At 37.5% G+C, this 21188-nt stretch overlaps 1 protein-coding gene across 3 annotated transcripts; it reads right to left on the minus strand.

Annotated features, from left to right (window-relative positions):
* Positions 1 to 7203: 7203 nt before the first annotated feature.
* LOC108990913 (thylakoid lumenal 15.0 kDa protein 2, chloroplastic) lies at positions 7204 to 12223 on the minus strand. Of its 3 annotated transcripts, none has more exons than XM_035688993.1 (7): positions 11949 to 12223; positions 10819 to 10922; positions 10441 to 10531; positions 10193 to 10261; positions 10005 to 10114; positions 9781 to 9864; positions 7204 to 7577 (listed from the first exon to the last, which is right to left on the minus strand). In XM_035688993.1, exons 1-7 carry the CDS (start codon positions 12133 to 12135, stop codon positions 7437 to 7439), a joined length of 786 nt encoding a protein of 261 aa, XP_035544886.1. In that variant the 5' UTR covers positions 12136 to 12223; the 3' UTR covers positions 7204 to 7436. The 3 variants fall into 3 exon arrangements, with proteins under 3 accessions (XP_035544886.1, XP_035544887.1, XP_018820580.1); XM_035688994.1 differs by lacking the exon at positions 7204 to 7577 and adding an exon at positions 8469 to 8594; XM_018965035.2 differs by lacking the exon at positions 7204 to 7577 and adding an exon at positions 9165 to 9565.
* Between the last annotated feature and the right edge of the window lie 8965 nt (positions 12224 to 21188).

The following is a 21188-nucleotide window of genomic DNA, read 5'->3' on the forward strand; positions in this document are numbered from 1 at the left end:
ACCCTGAAAAGGTCAAGGTGATAGTGGACATGCCGCTGCCACAGAAGATCAACGAGGTTTAGAGGTTGGCAGGGAGAGTGGCTGCCCTAAGCTGCTTCATTGCAAGGTCGACTGACCGCTGCCTTCCCTTTTTCAAGGTCCTCAGAAAGGCACGGGAGTGGGATGACAAGTGTTGCCGAGCCTTCGGCAAACTAAAAGAGTATTTGGCCCACTCGCAACTTCTCAACTAGACCGAGCCGGGGGAAGACTTGATTGTATACCTAGCAGTGACCCCGAATGTCGTGTCTGCTGTCCTAGTCCACAGTGAGGGAGTAGATCAATGACCCGTCTATTACACTAGTTGTACTTTTCAAGGAACGGAGGCTAGGTACCCCCGAATAGAGATGCTAGCGTTCACGTTAGTCATTGCTGAAAGATGGCTGAGGCCATATTTTCAAGCCCACCAGATGAAAGTACTCACGGATGTCCCCCTCAGAAAAATAATGCAGAAGCCTGATGTGTCCAGTCGGATGACGAATTGGGCAACTGAGTTGAGCGAATTCGACATCGAGTACCTTCCCAGTACAACAATAAAGGGGCAAGTGCTATCAGACTTCATAGCTGAGTTCTCAGACTTCCCTGAAGAAATACCCATCGCACCCCAAGGCAAGTGGAGTAGGCATGTACATAGTCACAAAGTTCGGGGAGGAGCATAACTACGAAATCAACTCGGTTTCAAAACTACCAATAATAAGGTTGAGTACGAGGCGCTATTGGCAGAAATGATGGTAGCCAGGTCATTTGGAGCTATTGAGGGCGAGATGAGGGCCGACTCGCTGGTAGTAGGCTGCTAGGTAACAATGTAATTTTCCACTAAAGGAGAAAAACTGAAAAAGTACCTCCAGCAGGTAGGAAAGGCACGCCACCTCTTCAAGTACTTTCACTTCTAGCAAATTGTGAGGGGAGAAAACAACAAGGTAGACCGTTTGGCAAAGGCCGCCTCAGGTCAGGAAGAGGCCTCTTTTTCGGATCATACCGTAGCTCAAGCAGTTGACACACCAGCTATCGGGATCAACGTGTCCATGTCTCTCATAGCCAGAGTGGGCCGTCGACATCATAAAGTTCCTCAAGGGGGGCAAGGTCCTGAATGATTGGGAGGAAGTGCGGAAGATCAGAAACAGAGTGGCACGCTTCACATTGGTGGAAGAAGTTATGTATAGGAGAGGTTTCTCCGAGTCCCTCCTGAGATGCATCTCACTCGAAGAAGCCCAATATGTGGTGGTCGAGATACATGAATGAGTCTATGAAAATACTCTGGTGGAAGAGCCCTAGCTGCCTCGAGGGGTACTATTGGCCCAACTCCCTCTAGGTTGCAAAGGACTTCATGAAGAAATGCTCTACGTGCCAAGAACATGCGCTAGTCCCCCACTGTCCACAGAAGAACTGACCTCCATTGTCTCCCTCTGGCCCTTCGTACAATGGGGGCTCGACCTTATCGGCCCAATTCTCGGGGGCAAATGAGTGAAGTTTGTAGTGGTGGCAGTCGACTACTTCATGAAATGGGTAGAAACAAAGGCACTGGCGACGATCACGGCCTAGCCATTAGGAGATTCCTTTGGAAATTCGTAGTCTGTCAGTTTGGCATCCCTCAAAGCTTCATATCGGATAACGACAAACAGTTCGTTTGCTCCCATTATTGAGAATGGTGTGTGAAACTAATGATCAAAGTCAAGTACTCATCTTCGAGGCACCCACAAGCAAATGGACAAGCAGAGACCACCAATAAAACATTGTTATTTATGAAGAAGAAGCTGGGAGATCAGCCGAAGAACTTCCAGTTGTGCTATGGGCCTACTGAACGTCCATCAAGACCCCCATGAGAGAAACACCCTTCATGCTTATCTGCGGGACCAAAGCTATTATCCCAGTAGAGGTGGGAATGTCAACGTATCGGATTCAGCACTTCAACCCAGATCACAATGACGAAGGATTAAAAGAGAACCCAGACCTCTTGGAAGAAAAAGACGAGAAGAGGCAGCGAGTCGAACAACGAGCAACAAGCCAAAGGTCAAACGATGCTTCAACAAATGAGTCCGACTCCAGGCATTCAAGATAAGAGACATTGTCCTAGAGCAAACAAGTGTCATCACTTAGGAAGAAGGAAAGTTCAAACCCCGATGGGAAGGGCCATTTGTGGTAACGGCAAGAGGAAGGCTCGGCTCTTATCGTCTGAAGGACCAGGAAAGGCTGCGAATTTCCCCAACCTTGGAATGTTGAGTATTTGAGAAAGTACTTTGTTTGAGGGCCACAATGTCGCCCGATGATGTAACCAACAACTTATCAATGAAAAAACACTTATGAAAAAACACTCTGAAAGCCTCAAGCATACAAGCCCAGTGTTTGGATTGGCCACGATGCATTGGCTAAGGGCTAAAGCCTCCCGAACTCTACCCTTCCAACAGCCAATCGGACACAAGTCCCTTGACTTATCCAACCTTCGTACTACAAGCTCAGTCTCTGGATTGGCCATGTGCATTGGCTAAGGGCCATAGCTCCCCGAGCTCTGCCCCACCAACAGCCAGTCAGAACACAAGTCTCTTGACTTGCCGACCTCCGTGCTATGAGACTAGTCTCTAGATTGGCCACGATGCATTGGCTAAGGGTCAGAGCCTCCCAAACTCTACCCTACCAATAGTCAGTCAGACACAAGTCCCTTGACCTTCGTGCTAGAAGCCCAGTCTCTGGATTGGCCGCGATGCATTGGCTAAGGGCCAGAGCACCTCGAGCTTTACCCCACCAACAGCCAGTCGGGCACAAGTCCCTTGACTTGCCGATCTTCGCATTACAAGCAGAGTCCCTTGATTTGCCACGATGCATTGGCTAATGGCCAGAGCCTACAAAGCTCTACCTCGTCCACAGCCAGTCGGGGACATAAGTCCCTTGACTTGCCGACCTTCCTGCAAGGGAGAAACGAATAGCAATGAACGTAAGAGTAAAAGAATAAGGCAACAGTAAAGAAAACATGATCACAGCAGAATCACAAAATATATATAAATATATATAGCCTGATTGAGCATGAAAGGTGCAAAACAAAGTAAAGTAACAAAATTAAGACGGTGAAGGGGAATCTCGAAAAGCCCGGTGATCTAGTCAGAGCGAAGAGAGCTTGAGTCTACTGAGGTCGATTGCGGGGTTCTCCCTCAGGTGGTCTCACAGGTGCTCGAGACCTTCTCTGTAGCCATAGCCCTAGGCCTCGTCCCGAAGGGCAGGAGGTAGGCAGAGCTGAGACTCAACGGCTTCAGCGTGCTGGCAATCCACCCCATGAGAAGACTCCAAGAAGCGGGCCTGATCTCAAAACCACCGAGCAGCCAAGATCTTCTCCATCATCATTAGATACTCGCAGCTCCTCTTGGATGGACTCCAGTTTGCACTCCAGCCTAACGATTTCATCCGTGGCATGGCCCTTTCCAAAAATGAGGCATTCAAACCCCTAGTAGAGGTCGGTAAGCCTACTTGGCGCATTCTAGCTCTCGATCTTTTGACTCGATCTCCCTGCAATGGCCACGAATCAACTAGCGCAGAATGTCATTGTCTTCTACCAACGAGTCGCACTCCACGGACAGATCGTGGAGGTCCCGATTAACCTTCTTCATCTCCAAGTGCATAAGGATGTTCAGCGCTCGTTGTGCTCTCTATGCTCCTCGTCGAGAGCCTCCCGGTCGTCGGTGATCATCTCCATGAGCTGGTCGACGACCTAAGATCCAAGAGTAGAGCTATAAGGAAGGAGCAACCAAGAAAGTAATCTAAGTGCCGAAGGGGACATACCTTAGCAAAAAGGGGTCTGAGCTTTCAACCCTTCTTCTCGACTCAGTCGGCCCGAGCCTTCTCAAAGCCCGGTCCCATTGCCTACACCCTAACTTCCCTAGAATTGAAAGATGGTGTTGCACCCACCCGCTAGGGTCAAAGCAACCCGAGGAAGCTCTACCCACGAGTCTGCCCTTGTCTCTTCGGCATGAAGAAGCACGTCTGGCCGAATCCCCCCACCTCCGCCTCACCCCGAGCAGGTGCATCACCCCGGGCAACCACTGGCCCGCCTGGCGCGTCACTTGACTTTAGGCCCAAATCCTCCTTAGTCGTGGAGGACATCGAGGAAGAACTATCCTCCATGGTAATGACATCGACCCTGGTTGGAGAAGTTTCCTCGGCTTGGGAGTCCACAAGGCACTGAGATGGATCACCCGAGACCAAGTATGAGCCAACGTTAGGCTTAGGAGAGAGCCCAATCAGGAGTGAAGGGATAGATACCTGATCATTGTTATGCTCTAGGGCCTGAAGAGAGGGCTCGGGGGAGTAGGGACTGCAGACACTGAAGGAAGAGGAGGGGTCTGTCCCCTAGAAGTCGATACCGCACAAGCAGCCTCCACCTGGGCAAGGGAGCTAGATTAGTGAAGGTTTTGAGGAACGTGATGGCGATGTCTTCCTCCTCATCCTCATGGACACCAAAAGTAACTGTCGACGGCGGGACCACTGGCTGTAGGAGCAAAGGGTGAGCACCATTGGTGGACGGGACCTGACGAGAAGAGCTAAGCCAGTCTCGATGGGAAGATCTCGCCAAAGATGGGGAAGATGTGACGCCAAAGGTATCTTGGATAGGCCCCGAAGGCGCCGGGCAAAATGGGTTGTGGTAAGCACAGGGAGGAGGGCCCGACGGAGCCGACTGAGAAGAAGTACCGAACTCACTAAAGGGAGACCCCGGCGGAGGGCTGACATGATGAACTCGCAGGGGCCTCACGAGAGGAGGATGATGGAATGGAGCGGGAAGAGCTCAGATGGGAATGAGGAGAGAGCTCAAAGATGTACAGAAATCGCTTCATATGAAATTTGCTTACCGGTTATTAACTGCTTATAATTTATGGACTGAGTTTTTCCAGGCAAAATACTTCAGAAATGCGCATTTTTCGGCTTACGTTGAGAGACCTACTGACTCCCAGTTTTGGAAGTCAGTTATTTTATGTCTTCCGGAAGTAATGGAGAATGTTAAGGTACTGGTGAGAGGTGGAAATGCTTCATTCTGGTTTGACAAATGGCTTGCTTCAAGCACATTATCAATAAGAGTGGAGGCTGTGTTGAACTCTAAATTGTGTATTAAGGATTGTTGGCTTAATGATTCATGGAACGTTGATCGGTTAATGGAATTAGTTGGTGCCGAAATAACAGAGGAGATTTTACATAATGTGGTGGCTGGAAAAAACAGAAGAGACATTTTCGTTTGGAAACCTACTCCTAATGGTAGTTTCTCTACCGGATCGGCGTGGGAGGTGGTGAGAACCAAATGTTCGAACACTTTGTATCATGAATGGTTTTGGCATAGTGTGTTGGCAAAATGAATCTCTGTTTGTCTGTGGAAAGTTTGGTCTAACTGTTTAGCCGTGGATGACAGAGTGCAGAGCAAAGGTATTTATATGGCTTCATCCTATGATTGTTGCGCACAGAAAGCCACCGAAACAACGGATCACGTTCTATCTTCAGGAGATATGGCCTCAGCTATGTGGTCACAGGCAAGTGTTGTGATGGGAATGTCGTTTATGAAACATTGGCCTTGGAAAACCAGAGTTATGATCTGGTTTTATTATGCAAAAAAATCCTTCATCAAAGGTATGTTAGTTGGTTTAATCCCTTGCTTAATCACTTGGTATTTATGGAGAAGAAGTTGCATGGCTAAAATGGAAGGCGTACAAGAAAATGCAGGAAAAATTTGGAGAGATGTTCGGTATTGGGTAAAGTCATTGGTTGGTAACCTGAGCTCTGTCCAGAAATTATCCAACCAGGACATTAAAATCCTAGAAGAATTCTAGGTTGAACGTCCAAGTAGTGGGGAGAAAGCTGTAAAAATAATAACTTGGTCTAGACCCCCTGCGGGTTGGGTGAAACTCAATTGTGATGGGAGATGTCGTGAAAATTCGGGCAACTCGAGTGGTGGTGGAGTTATCCGTGATAATAACGGTGTGGTTAAATCAGCTTTTTTAGCTCACTTTGGAAATGGAACGAACAACTAGGCCAAACTAAAGGCTATTTTGGAGGGCATTCATCTGTGTAAACAATTCCACTTTTTTAATGTTATTATCGATAGTGATTCTAGTATGGTGGTAGACTGGTTCTGGAAAGGAAGATGTTCCTTATGGTATCTTTGGGATTACTGGTTCGATGTAAAGGTGGAGCTTGAGGGAGTGAATTTTGTGGTGGTCCATCAATATAGGGAAGGTAATGGTGCGGCTGATTTTCTGGCTAGAGAAGGAGAAATGGGAAAGAACAATATTTATGAAGGGCATCTTTGCTTACCGGGACGTCTAAAAGGAATTATACATGTTGAGAAGATAGGAATTCTTTACTTTCATAAATGAATGTGTTTACTCTGGTTTCCTTGTTTTGGTTTTGTTGGTTTGTATTTCCTTGTTTTGGTTTTGGTGGTTTGTATTTGGCAGGATTTTTCTGGTCTTATTTGTAATCTCTCAGATACCTAACTTGTGACCACAGTATTCTTTCGCCATAAGTGAGGGTATATTAATAAACTTGGGATGGGGTCACTATTTTACATGTGGCTACCGGAAATTTAAAAAAAAAACAGAGAAAAAAAAACAAACTATACAACCATGTGTCGAGAGACAAAACAAAAATATCTTTACGAAATTCATGTCGATAAGTGATTTGGCCATAGTTTCACAATGATTGACTATATACTTTTGGGGAAATGATGCATCAACCGTGGATGCATTCCAACAAAAGCTACCGATTTCCTTTTCTTTTATTTTTACTTAATTGTTAAGAGGTGTTTTTAAAGAGTAATTTTACATATAATTATAAAATACGTAAATATCGCGTAATTATTTTTAAAAAGAGTAAAATCTACTATTAAAAAATTAAATTTTTTTTATGTAGATATCATGTTTTATTCACTTTTTTTAAAATGATTACGCAACAATTGCACAATTCATGATTGCAAATATGTTTTCTCGTTTTTAAATGAGTTTGTAAATTTTTTTCTCATTTTTTTAATTATTTAAAGGGATTTAAAAAATACTTTAAAAAAAGCATAAAAAAAATACATTTTGTACTTCTCAATATAAATCCTCGGGGCCACTCTTGGTGGGGTCCTAATAGGGTTCATAATTTTGACCCTCATGTTGCATTCACATTTGTAACTGCTAGTTCTAGAGGATTACTCTCTTTTTTTTTTTTTTTGATAATAAACTGATCTCATTAATCAAACCAACCACATACAAGATGAAGCAGTATTACAAGTGGAAAATACATGATCAATGCCTCATTTCCTCAGTAACCACCTGAAGAATACAAGAGGGGCATGTTTCAATGTCATAAAGATCTTCAGTGCATTCAAGGGCCACTTGGGCAAGCTTGTGAGCTGCCATGTTAGCCTCCCGGTACACATGAGAGATGGATCAATCGGCAGCTGGGATTAGAGCAGCTTTGGCATCTGATATGAGGCAACCACCTAAGCTCCAGTTAGGACAGCCTTGGATCACTTGGTCCACGACCTGTTTTGAATCTCCCTCCAAACCGAATTGCCTTATTCCAATTTCCTTACAAAAAAACACAAGCCAGAACAAGCCCATATGCTTCAGCATCAAAAGCATTGCCTCTCAAAGGTCTGTTAGCACGAAGTGCACCTATCACCAGCCCTTGATGATCTCTGATTAGGACGCCAATGCCAATCCTTCCTAGCCTTGATTGCACAGCTGCATCCCAATTCACTTTAAAACCACCTACTGCAGGCTTACTAGAGGATTACTAGAGGATTGCTCTAGTAAGCCTGCAGTAGTCCCAATTCCTGTTTTAGAGAGTAATCCCAATTCCTAGAGGATTACTCTCTAAAAGGCAATAAACCACACATATATGATTTATTGAGAATTTTTATAACATTTCAGAATTTTGAGAATTTTTTAAATTTACTGTTTAGGGGATGTTTGGAATGGAGATAAAATTTTGAATAAATATTTTTGAAAATAATGTTTGTATTGCAGCTTGTGAGAATGGATAAATAGAGTTGAGAAGTTGTTTGAACATAATATTTTTTGAGTATTTTTGTTTTTAAGTTTGTATTGATTTTGGTGTTTGGAAAATGATTGGATGAAAAGTAGAAATATAAAATTTTTTAGGTTTAATGTATGTTTGAGAATGAAGTTACAATAAAAGTTAAAAATGTTGAAAAAAAAATTGACAAAATATACTTGGGTGCCAAACAAGGCCTTAGACTTGAGCATGATGCTTCTTGCCATACAAGATGAACTGAAATGCTCAAAGGCTCATTTGGATTCAAAGTAGATCTCAACTTATCTCATCGAATTATTACAACTTTTCTAAATTTTCACACAAAATATAATAAACAATTTAACTTTTTCAAATCTAAATAATAATAATATTAAAAAATAATAATCTAATAATATTTTATTCAACTTTTATCTCAACTCAACTCAACTAACTTACTATCCAAACCTTTCCTGAATCAAGCCATTATACATATACTATTGCTAGTAAATCCGCTTTCAATGGCAATGGCTCCTGCCTTTCTATCTTCTTGCTTTTGCAAGAAAACGAACCTAAAATAGGACTCCTCATGCAACTAGCTGTTACCTAACTGTCAGACAACTAGAACAAAAATATACAATAACAGAATGCCGTACTATATTTGTACTTCACCAATACATTGCATCAATGAATGTTCACACTTAAAACAGTACAAGAAGCAATTGTTCAACTTTAGCCTATGATTGACTACACAATTGTTCAGATATTTGAGACAAAAAAGAATGGCATGGTTTTTGGGATGCTAATCATGTGAAGATCACTCAGTGCAACAGGTAAACAGAATGTCATAATGGAATCTTATGATATACAGCAGGTTATTTTCTGCAGAGCATGTAGATGGGGGAGATATATGCATGTGCCCTGTGTTTTGAAAGACCGAAACGAATTGGGAAATTACTGATTCAAAGAGGTGGAACATAGTTTTACACAAATCTATAGATAGAAAACTTTTAGTTTCATATTACTCCAATCTGTCCATAGTAACAATAACAAAAAACTTTGAATTCTGCATATGAATAAAAACATAAACTAAGATTTCGTGGCAGAAGAGTTATAAATCGACGTTATTAAAGCTCGTTGGAAGACGTCAAGAAAATTAAATTTCTAGTTTATGCAGAATAATAATAAATGTGAAATACCATACAGTTCTGTAGTATTTGAAAGCTTAAATATTTTAGACATCTTGCGGATTAAACAACAGAGTAGTACTTTAAAAAATTGACAAACCCTTTTGTTACAACCTACCAGCACCACATATTCTGTTTGGTGGAGTTTGCTACAAATGTATGCTGGCATAAATCTAAGATGTGCCTAAAGTTGAAGCCTGTAATTTTGTCCCTAGCCTCCTTCCAGACAAACTTTGGAGCCGAGGTCTTATTCTCCTTTCAGAATGTTGATGAAAGTACACATTCGAAGTCTAGAACTAGTAGTGTGATTATCTTAAAAAACCAGGATACTGCTCAATCTGTGGCCCTCTTCGGAACTGCATCACATGACTCTATAAATACATCATATACTGACTGTAGTTTCAATAGGACAGAGGAAACGAGCACTCACAATTTTGCCACCTTTTATGTAATATTACTTAGTATTGACACCTAGCTGTCGAAATCATGAACGCACTCTCATACTTTCAAAATTGTAGCTGAGTAGAAATGAGAGAACTATCTTTTAGTATCCATTGTGGTACTATTTTACCTCTGAGCAATTATTTGGGCCTACAGGTTCTTTCAAGCAATTAGATATTGCCATTACAGCTGCTTCAATTGATGCATCTTCCCCCTGTGTTAGGCAGAGGGAAACATTAATTTCTATTTTAATAACACCTCAAATAACCCAAACAAAATTAAACTCAGCCATGAAGAACAAAAGTAATCAACCCTAAGAAAATATAGCGATCCAGGCAATAACCCACAATCTACCTTCTCTTTCCAGTAAAAAATATTTCCGTATTTCCCTGCCAATCTGCTCCAAAAGCTACGAGGAATGTCCAGGTCAATAGATGCCCCAACATTGAAGTTCAATATATTGCCTGGTCAAATTGACCCATAAACATGAAAAATCTATGGTAGAGGTATTCAGAAGAAGATAGTGACTTTGAATCCTTTACCAAAAGTAGGGTCAGCAACAAAGACAATAGTTCTATCATCCACTTGCCAAAAATCTTTAATCGCCAGCCCTACAAGAATGTTTGGTCATGATTAGCTCTTTTATATTTTGAGTTTTCACCAGAAAAAATGTTTCCAAATTTAAATAGAAACAAAGCCATTGATTAAATAGAAAGAAACATTAAAAATCAACAAATATATGACTGAAGTAAACCATTTGAGCACCAAAAATTAGAAACATTAAGCATACCTGGTGTTTCAGGGTAATTCTGGGCCAGAACTCTCAACTTGAACCCAGTATCCTTTTCAATATCATCTATCTCTTGAGCAAGTCTTTTCTCCTGCTCACTGACCACAAGGAATCAGCAATTTATCATATATTGCCTTCACATGATCCAATCACTCAAAAAGGCACCACTCGTAGACAAATTTATAAACCAAACAATTGCTTATCTATGTAGGAATTCATGTGTTTATCTTGGAAATAAGATTAATATATTTATTTTAAAAAAACCAAACCGGAAAAAATGAGGGTACAGAAAGAGAATGAATGAACTGAATTAGCAAAAACTTTTACAGAAGGCTATAGTAAAGACTGAATCAAAGACCAAGAAGAAAGAAACCAGACCTGGCCATCAGACAGGAACCCAGCTACATCAATGACTGGACTAAACTCTTTAGGAAGCAATTCGGGCTTGTTGACCCCAATCTTTGCCTCTGCAACTCCAATTCCTACAAAGATAAGTTTGGTTTCTTGTCAACTGCAATTTTTCATCTTTGTCCAAACATTTTATTTCTCCTATCTTGAGGGTCAGGACTGTTTGAGTTTCCTAGAAGAGTATAGAATTGCAACGTTGTTTCGTCTTCCTTTGTAACGACTCAAGCAAAGCCCAAGTCGCATATAGATTTATACTCCAAAAGGACTAGTCAATGATACAACTAGAGCCCATTAGAACCATTATAAACCATGAGAATATTACAATAACCTCAGCTTAAGTCCTTGATGTTCTCAGCAAGCCATTCAATTGTACGTGTTACAGCTCAAGTCTCACACTTGCAACTGGAATTAACTCTGGTGGAATTAACAATTGAATTCCCTATTGCTTGAGGAAGAATTTCGTGCAGTTTTTAATGATCCTATGGGACGGAAAAGTTATTGCAGTTTATAATGATTCTAAAGGACTCCAATTGTAGTATTAACTAGTTCTTTTGAAGTAAAGCCCAGATGTGGCTTGGACCTTTTCCTCAGGTCATTACAAATGGTATTAGAGCCAATATCTAGCCATTAAATGAGGGACTTGACCATGTCACCTATAGTCCCTCAATAAATTTTCCACTGTTTCCTATTCACATCTCATAATGCTAACAATAAATCTGTATCATACCATAAAAAGAATATTTTTGTACAAGAAATTGAATATTGAGTGATGAGTCAAATGTAGATGAAAATTTTTTTGGGGTTTGATACTATAGTCATATAACAAGTCTCAGATAACAAGTCTTGGCCTCCCACCAGGTGAAAATGGAAAACAGAACTAACTAAAATGTGCAGCTAGCATTGGGTAATTTCTAATCCAAGGCTTTGCCAACCTGCCAATTGAGACTAAAATGACATACAATGTAGAAACCCAGTTGCAACAAGGTATGCTTATCTTTTAAAGCAGAAAAACATGACGTTTGCTGAAAGAAAATATCCCCAAATATGGTACCTTCAAAAGATAGGCACAAAATAGAAAGAACGCGAAAAGAAAAATTCACCTGCGAGAGAGAGACCGACCGTCAGAGCCCCTGAGAGCACGAGATTGAAAGACTTAGACCGAACCCACTTGGTGAATTTGACCGAGTTTTGAGTCGCGAAGGCTGGTAGAGACAGAGGAGCCGATGCTGCCGTGATGGGGACTCTAAACGCAGGACGCGAGGCAGTAGGAAGACGGAGAGACGCCATTACACTTGCTAGAGACAGAATACTGATAGCTGATTTGGTATCAGCGTGTGCTTGCTCTCCACCAAAATGCGCTATGCTTACGAAGTTATCCGACAGCTCACAATAATCCACGTCATTTGCTAATGTCTTTCTTTTCAAATTTTTTAACAGACTAACGGCTGTGGCTGACAATCTTCCACCTCATCTGTAGTCTATCCATGGCGACAGGTAACGCACGCTTCCAATTCCTCGGCAAGACTCGTGGCTTGTAAAAAAATTTCGAAAAGCCGGTCCGAACCGGTCAAATCAGCCTGGTTTGAACCGGTTCGGTTTGAAACCGATTTTTAAAAAGAATTGAAAACCGGTTAGAACCGATCCGATTTTGACTCTGGACCAGTTTTATTTAATATATGTTTTCAATTATTTTTTAAACATTTTTTATATTATATATAATTTTTATATTTAAGATTATCAAAAAATATATATATAATAATATAAATTATAATTATATATAAGATAATATTTTTATAATTTATAAAATAAAAATTTAATCTTAAACATTAAAATTTAATTAATCATATGCTTTAAACATAAAATATATATTAAGTTATTAATAACATTTTACAATACTACTACTATCACTATAGTCTATCAATAATATAGTTATAATAAATTAAACTCACTATAACAATTAACAAATACTAATATATAGTTATTCTAATCACTATAATTAATAATAATATTTATAATAATACTATAGTCTAATACTATATTACCAGTAGTAATATACTTTCAGTCTATATATAAATTAGTATATAAGTCATTATACAAAATAATCACATATAAAATAATGATATAATAATATTAATACTAAATTAATATACTAATATTATCACTATAATACCATCAATAATATAATTATAATAAATTAAACTCACTATAACAATTGACAAATACTAATATATAGTCTAAATCACTATAAATTAATACTAATATATAGCTATGCTAATAGCTTAATATTAATCATATTATATAGTCTAATATATTATATAGTTATAACTAATACTAATATATATACTAACACTAATAGCTTAATATCGACTATAGTTATACTAATATAGTTATACTAAATTAGTATAACTAATACTAATATATAGCTATATTAATAGTCTAATATTAATACTATTATAGAGTCTAATATATTATATAGCTATAATAATATATAACTAATGCTAATATATAGCTATAATGGTAGTCTAATATTAATATTATTATATAGTTATACAGTATACTAATCACTATAACTAAATCATTATAGTCTATAACTATGTATTAAATGTATTACAAATATAAATAAATTATAATTAACAATTTCCCAAACCATAAGAAAAATCTTTTTAATGATCAATTAAAAAAGAGTAATGCTAGAGAGAAACCACTATAGCAGTGCACACTTTGCACTCACTGCGTGGCTGCTTCTAGTTTATTATTCTCAACACTCACTTTGAGAGATGTGTGGTCTAGATGATGCCACATCATGTGTGCAAAATGGATGCTCCCAATAGTGGCTTCTATCTATATTTATTCATTAAAAGAATTAACCAAACCAACAAGAAACGTCTTCGTTTCCTCTCCAAGGACCAAGTCTCCAGTTTATATGAAATTCAAATAAACCCTAAAACAAGAACAAACGGCGCTCCTCTCCTAAGTTCTCTCTGCCTCTCTTTCTGCCTCTCTGTCTCTGCCCTCTCGTCTCTGTCTCTCTACCTCACTCTCTGAGTCTCTGCACCTCCCCTCACGGTCGTCAAACATCTCACCATCGGCCCCTCTCTCAAGTTCTCAACACTGCACTGCCCCCCTCTTGAGTCAGTGTGCCTCTAAGAACTTATATTCCAAATGATCGAGTAATGTTCGATTGTTGAAGAGGATTTATTACCAATTGCATCACATGTCATCTTTATGCTTCTTTATTTTTAATCTTTTTCCCAAATGAATTTGGATATAATATTTTTCTAATTGTTTGGCCTGAATCTTTTTCCCAAATGACTAGGGCATGCTTGATCTTTTCTGATTGTTTGGCCTAATCATTTTTCTAATTGTTTGGCCTAATTATTGGTGCAAATTATATTTTCTGCATATCTTTCTCTAGAGATCAATATAGATTGGCTTAATGCACATGCTAGCCTAAAATGTAGTGCTCGGTTCTTAATGTTTTGATCGACATATCAGTAGCCTATATATGGGAAACCATTGGGTTGGATTGAGGTCTTGGATTGATTTTTTTATTATTATTATTGAAATAATTTGAGGTCCTGGTTAGGTTTCGATCGAAGTATAAGTATTCAGTAGCCTATGATTTCAGTGCATCAAACATTATTGCAGACTGTAGTTATATCCTTTGTTTAAATTGGGTTGAGGCCTAAGACCAATTAAGATTTTCATTTGATAAAACTTACTCCCATTGGTTTAGTTATTATATAGTTATAGCTGCTTTTATTAATTTTATTTTTGTTACTACAGATGGATTCTTCAAATGAAACAAAAACACCTGGCGATGTTCAACCTTCAATGGAAATGACCATGGAATCAACAGCGACTAATGATCCACTTTCTCCCAAATCTAATGTAAGTAAGCCATCTATTGGTCCTAGGAGTGGTAGGAAAAGATTTGTAGTTTGGGATTATTTTACAAAGATTAAAACTGAGAATAAATCAAGACCTAAGACTATATGTAACTTTTGTGGAACGACTCATGCTTGTGATCCTAATATAGATGGCACAAAATCAATGTTGGGGCACTTAGAAAAAACATGTAAGAAGTCTCCACTTAGGAAAGTGGACAGAAACCAATATGTATTAAGTTTCCAATCTAGATCAAGCAGTAGGGGGCTTATACCTATTGCTTTTAGTGTTGAGGCTTATAGAGAAACCTTAGCAAAAATGTTGGTTGTTGATAAGCTTCCTTTTAGACATGTGGAAGGGGAGGGGTTTAAGAAATTTATGTTTGTTGTGCAACCTAGATGGAATGGGATTCCATCACGTGTAACGGTTGTAAAATATATTTTTAAACTTTATTTGAGAGAGAAAGACAAGTTGAAAAGTGCTCTTAAGGGGCAGCACATTTGTCTAACCACGACGAATACATGGACTATGTGCAAAATTTTAACTATATGTGTCTCACCGCACATTTATTAATGAAAATTGAAAAATGCACAAAAGAATTATCAGCTTTTGTAAGATGAAAAACCATAAGGGTGAGACAATAGATAAAAAAAATCAAAATGTGTTTACTTGAATAGGGGAGACCAAAATATTATACAAACTCACTCGATAATGCAAGCTCAAATAATGAGACAGTTTCGTATATCAAAATAAAGACAATGAATAAAAATGATACGATTTTGGAACATGAGTTCTTGCATATGAGATGTTGTGCTCATATCTTGAACTTGATTGTTCGGATGAGTTGAAAGAATATGATCAATCATTTGCATGAATTAGAGGGGCTGTGAAGTATGTGAAATCATCTTCACAAAAGTGAAACACATTTAAGCAATGTTGCGATAGTGATGATATTACCTGTAAAAGTATTGTTTGCTTAGATGTTGCAACTCATTGAAAATCCACTTATATGATGTTGGATAAGGTTGGAAAGTTTCAAAAAACATTTCAACAGCTAGAGGATAAAGATTCGGGATATGTTAAGAGCGTTGGAGATGATGATAGTGAGAATGATGATGGTGTTAGTGAATTGGGTAAAGGAGGGGCATCCAAGTTAGGGCCTCCAACCATGGATGATTGTGATAAGAGTAGGTTGTTTGTAAAATTTCTAAAACTTTTTTACGATGCAACCTTGCGTTTCTCAGGGGATAATTATGTCACTTGCAACTATTTTATATTTGAGCTAGTGACAATTGAAGCTACAATTAATTTGGAGTGTATGGAAGGACCTCATAATTTGAGGACAATGACATTTAGTATGAAATCTAAATGTAAGAAGTATTGTGAAAATCTTGAAAAAAATGAATCTTTTATTGTATATTGGATTGATTCTTGATCATCGATATAAAATGCGTTATCTAGCATTTATTTTTGAAAGAATATATGAGGATAATGGTTCGAAAATTATTAGTTGGTGGATCAGGTTAAAGATGCCTTGACTCGTTTATACGATAGTTATTGTGAAAATGACGAAAGTGATGTTGGGACACAAGATCAAACTATGAGCCAATCAAGCAAGGAAGGGGCTAGTACTACAAGTTCAACTGCTAGTAGGGGTGGGCAACGGGGCCTGCCCTGCTTCCGCTCCGCCCCCTTTCAACGGGGAGGAGCACCCCGTCCGTCATATGTGGGGGGCGGGTGGCCCCGCCCGCATCTAACCCCCCAGGCGGGGGCGGGATAGTTGCCTCGCCCCGCCCCGTATCATAAATATATATAAATATATATATAAGTATTTATATAAAAAAAAATAATGTTGTTTTATGCCTGGATTTTTTTTTATACCTATAACAAAATGACGCCATTTCGTCAATGGCAAAACGGCGTCGTTTCATGTTTTGTTTAGAATCCCCCTTCCCCCCGCGCGAGATCACCCGCCCACTCATTCACCCAGAATCTCTCTCTTTCTCTCAGTCTCTCTCTCTTTGTCTCTATGTCTCGCTCCGTTGCTCATCGTCACCGTAGCCATTGTTGCAGCCTTTCGTGACTCCGTCTTCATCTCCTTCGTCAAATGTAAGAAACCCTAAATCTACTAATTTTTTTTATGAAATTTCTTTTATGGAATGGAGATTGGAGGAAGAATGGGATTTAATCGAAGATAGAGGATGAGATTTTATAAATTGTGTGCTGTGAAGACTTGATTGTGCATGTGGTTCACTGGTTTGAATGGTTGATGAACAATGTGTATAGTGTATTCGTGTGTGAATCTCTTATCTCTCGGTGAATGTGATTGGTTTATTTTTTCATTTTTTTCGAAATACCCTAAAATAATTTAGGGGTTTCAAGGATTGAAACCCTTAAATTATTTTAGGGTTTCGACTCACCCTAAAATAAGTTGGGATGAAGGCCACTTAGGGCCCAGTAGGGGGGGGTGGACGGATGGCACCCCGGTGAACGGACGGAGTATCCCGCCCCTACCCATGCTGGGGCAGGGGGCGGGTAGCACCCCTAACTGCTAGGGTAGGTCAAGGTGATTTCAGATCATTTATCCGTGCACAAATTAAGAAGTGTTTGGAGTCGGAGAACTTTTTGGAAAGTAAAGTGGACAGAGAGGTATTCATCTGAAGAATGTGAAGAAGATAATGCGAAATTTGACTTGTTGACTTGGTGGAAGGTTAACTCCATTAGGTACCACGTACTTTCAAGAGTTGCGTGGGATGTTCTTGCAGTTCTGATATCTATAATGGCCTCTGAGTCGGTTTTTAGCACAGGAGGTCGAGTACTTGATCCTTTCCATAGTAGCCTATCTCCACTTATGGTATAAGCCCTTATTTGTACACAAAATTGACTTTGTTCTTCTACCCCGATTAACATTCGCACTTTAATGGATGATGTTGAGGAGTTTGAGAAATTTGATACAGGTATGTAGCATCATTCACATTTTTTTAAACTATCTCTAAAGTGTATATCATATTAGTAATTTGTTTTAATTATTATACTTATTATTTTTTTTCCCTTTTATATAGAGCTCATGGAAAACCTAGGAAGTTCTTCAAGATCTACTTCTTTGGTTGGAAATAATTAAACTTAAGGTAGGTCAACTTGTATAACATCTTTCCTTAAGTTTTTTTTTTATTTAATGTAATTACTAACTTTTTATTGAAATTAACTGCTTGATTTATTTTCATACAATTGCAAGGTTTGTTGAATGGACTATTGGAGTTGGTGACTTGGTGCATAGTTATTGGTTCTAGTTGTAACGTTTTTTATTGGATGTTCTTGTAATTTGGACTTTTAATTTGGACTTTTAATTTGGATTTGTAATTTGGACTTGTAATTTGTTGGACTTTTGAACTTGTAATTCAGACTTCCGGTATTTGGACTTGTAATTTGTTAGACTTTTGGACTTATTTTATTCCATAATAGATTTTTCTTTTTATTGCAGATCTTTTTTCAGTTTTTGTAGTAGTTTTATTTATAGGCTTGAAGCATATTTTTTTTTAGTAAAGCAAATTTTTGTAAAACAGTTTTTAGTAAAACAGATTTTAGTAAATCAAAGTTTTTTTAGTAAAACAGATTTTTTATAGTAAGCAGATTTTTGTAGTAGTGACAGATTTTGGAATAAAAGTATAAGACACCTTTTTTTAAAAGCAGTTTTTTTTTTATTAAGAGATTTTTTTTACAAATTTACATTTTATTAAAACTGAAAAACCAGACTAGATGAGACCGAAACTAGTAAAACCGGATGTACCAGTTTAAGAGGTAACCGGTGCGTAATAGGTTTTTAAAAATGCAAAACCGGTACATACCGGTTCAATTCTAAATTATGTTCAAACCGAACTGGACCGATTACACCCCTAGACAAGAGTATTAGGTTACGTTTGGTTTGTAAACTCATATCAAATTAATTATTGGTGAAACTCATTCGTTTTTAATTTTTCTTAAAAAGTTAAACTCATCTCACATATTTCATACATCTTAACCTAAAAAGTTAAGTCCACATCAACTTAAAAAAATTAAGAGTAGTGCTACATGTACTTACATTTTTACTTACAAAAATCATTTTGTTAATTTTTTTGTAATTCAAATTTCATGAATTTCAACATATAAATAACTGACATGTGGAGAATTAAGTTTTTTGTAAATTTTTCTTAAGTACAACATTTTTTAAAAGTTAAACTTATCTCAATGAGACCCACAAAATACTACCATTCACAACTCAACTCATCTCAATATTTAAACGCAACCTTAATATTGGTTAAACAAAATTTTAGATAAAACTTCATCATTATGTCATTTTTTATCTTTTTGGTTGCACATTCAAAATTTAAACTCTATATTAAGGACTCGTTTGGTTAAACATATGAGATGAGATGAGAAATCTGTTAATAGTAATGAGATAATTGTAAATAATAGTGAAATGATCTGAGTTAAAATATTTTATGAAATTTTGAGAAATGAGAGAGAAAAAGTTAAATAATATTATAAAATTAAAATATTATTAGATTATAATTTTTTAATATAATCTTTGTTTTGAAATTTGAAAAAATTGAATTATGTTTTGTGTTTTGTTTAAAAGTTTAAAAAAGTTGTAATGATTAGATAAAAAAAAATTAAAAATTGAAAAGTATTTGTATCTGAATTATGTTTGGATATTAAGATTAGATAAGAAGAAATGCAATATGATATGATAAACTACATGGGGTAGTTTATTTTTTAAAGATACCTCATATGATAAGAGAATAAGGTAAGTAGTGTAGTGCTGTAAATCGATCCGGTCCATTCTGAGGGGTGATGAACCAAAATTTTTGATCAATCATTTTTTGGACCAGATTGGACCAAACCAAACACCCAGAGGGACCAGACTGGAGTTGTAGCTATCGGTCCAATCCGGTCAGTCCGTTCAGTCCAACCTAATTATTTTGTTATTTTGTTTAATATTTTTTTTAAAAAAATTTATTTAATTTACAAAAATTAAAATTAAGTAATTTATTAATGTGGATTATGTAACTAACTCATTAAAAAAAATATTTTACTATAATTATATTTATGAAGTTGATAGTTACTACATACTTACTTAGACTTTACTCTTTAGTATGCATAATTATTAATAATGTCATGCATTTTATATATGGTTAATGAATATTAAATAATTTCATTGTACAAAAATTATTCATACTTCCTTGTAACTTAGGTATTTAAGAAAAAATATCTAATTACTTTAATTAAGTGTAAATAGTAGAGTATATATGAATGTATAATGTATTAACTATTTACATATAATGACAAATTATCACATGATTTATAATCTATTATTAATAGATAATATATATTATTTTATATTTTATATGTTCAATGATAATAATTATATGAAAATTATATCATTAACTTATATAATTACTATATAAAAATAATATATTAAATTATTAAAAATATTCTAAATATATATAGGGATTCGGTCCGATCCGGTCCAATCTAAAATTTATAGATGCTGAGACCAAACCGAATTTCTTTGGTCCAGAATTTGTGAGACTGAGACCGACCGATCTCAACTTTGATTTGGGCCAAATCGGACAAGATCATTCAGTCCGGTCGGTTTTTTCAATCAAGACCGAACTCCTTATACTCCTAAGGTGGTATATGAAATCTCACATTGCTTTAAATGATATTTACAGTTTTAAGGTGTGATGTCTCCTTTGAAAAAAGTAAATAAATCTAGAGTCCCGACTTTTTTCTAAAAAATAGTAGATAAAAACTGTACATTCTAAAACTGTATATAACATTACCCATACTATTAAAACTAGACCAATAACGCCAGGTTCAAGCTCAATTGCATTAAGAGAGAATGTTAAGTTGGCGGCTCGTTCTTTTGGTCCCTATAAAATTGTTCAGAAGATCACTCTCATGCCTTACAAATTGCAATTATCACCAACAGGAGCTCAACTCCGTAATAATAGCAGCAAATGTAGAAGGACCAGTTCGTACTCATTAGATGCATATTATTGTCCTGTTCATACCACCACAGGACCGGCTTGGATGCACACATCCAGCTCCAGTGGAAACTAGACCCGTTAGATAATCATACGAGAACAATGCTACACTATTCTTACCCATTAGCCATTTATAATCGGTACAACTTATTATAAATGGCTCAATCGGTCAACCATTTAAATAAAAATAGAGAGTAAAAATGACAAAATTTAGAATAGAGAACATTTCTGTGCTACATATCCAATGTTCCACGTCTCCACTCAAGGAATATGTAGTGTGCATCTAATAGGTTTCGTTCCAACTGACCCACCAAACTAATTCCTAACAGTCTTTAGCTTTGGGTGACGTAATTACTCAATCCCCATTATTGTAAATAGAGTTAATCTATATACAGTCTCCAAATGAAGACTGCTCATGCAAACCCT

This window comes from Juglans regia, chromosome 3 (assembly GCF_001411555.2).
Source record: "Juglans regia cultivar Chandler chromosome 3, Walnut 2.0, whole genome shotgun sequence".
Lineage (NCBI taxonomy): Eukaryota > Viridiplantae > Streptophyta > Magnoliopsida > Fagales > Juglandaceae > Juglans > Juglans regia.

What these genes read in the sequence shown, in the direction of transcription:
- LOC108990913 (XM_035688993.1), bottom strand. Translation starts at nt 12,135, where the DNA reads ATGGCGTCTCTCCGTCTTCCTACTGCCTCGCGTCCTGCGTTTAGAGTC. An exon ending in GGTCGGTCTCTCTCTCGCAG is followed by an intron (nt 10,923 to 11,948) that starts GTGAATTTTTCT and finishes TTATCTTTGTAG; the next exon opens with GAATTGGAGTTGCAGAGGCA. An exon ending in TTTTTTACTGGAAAGAGAAG is followed by an intron (nt 9,865 to 10,004) that starts GTAGATTGTGGG and finishes TGCCTAACACAG; the next exon opens with GGGGAAGATGCATCAATTGA.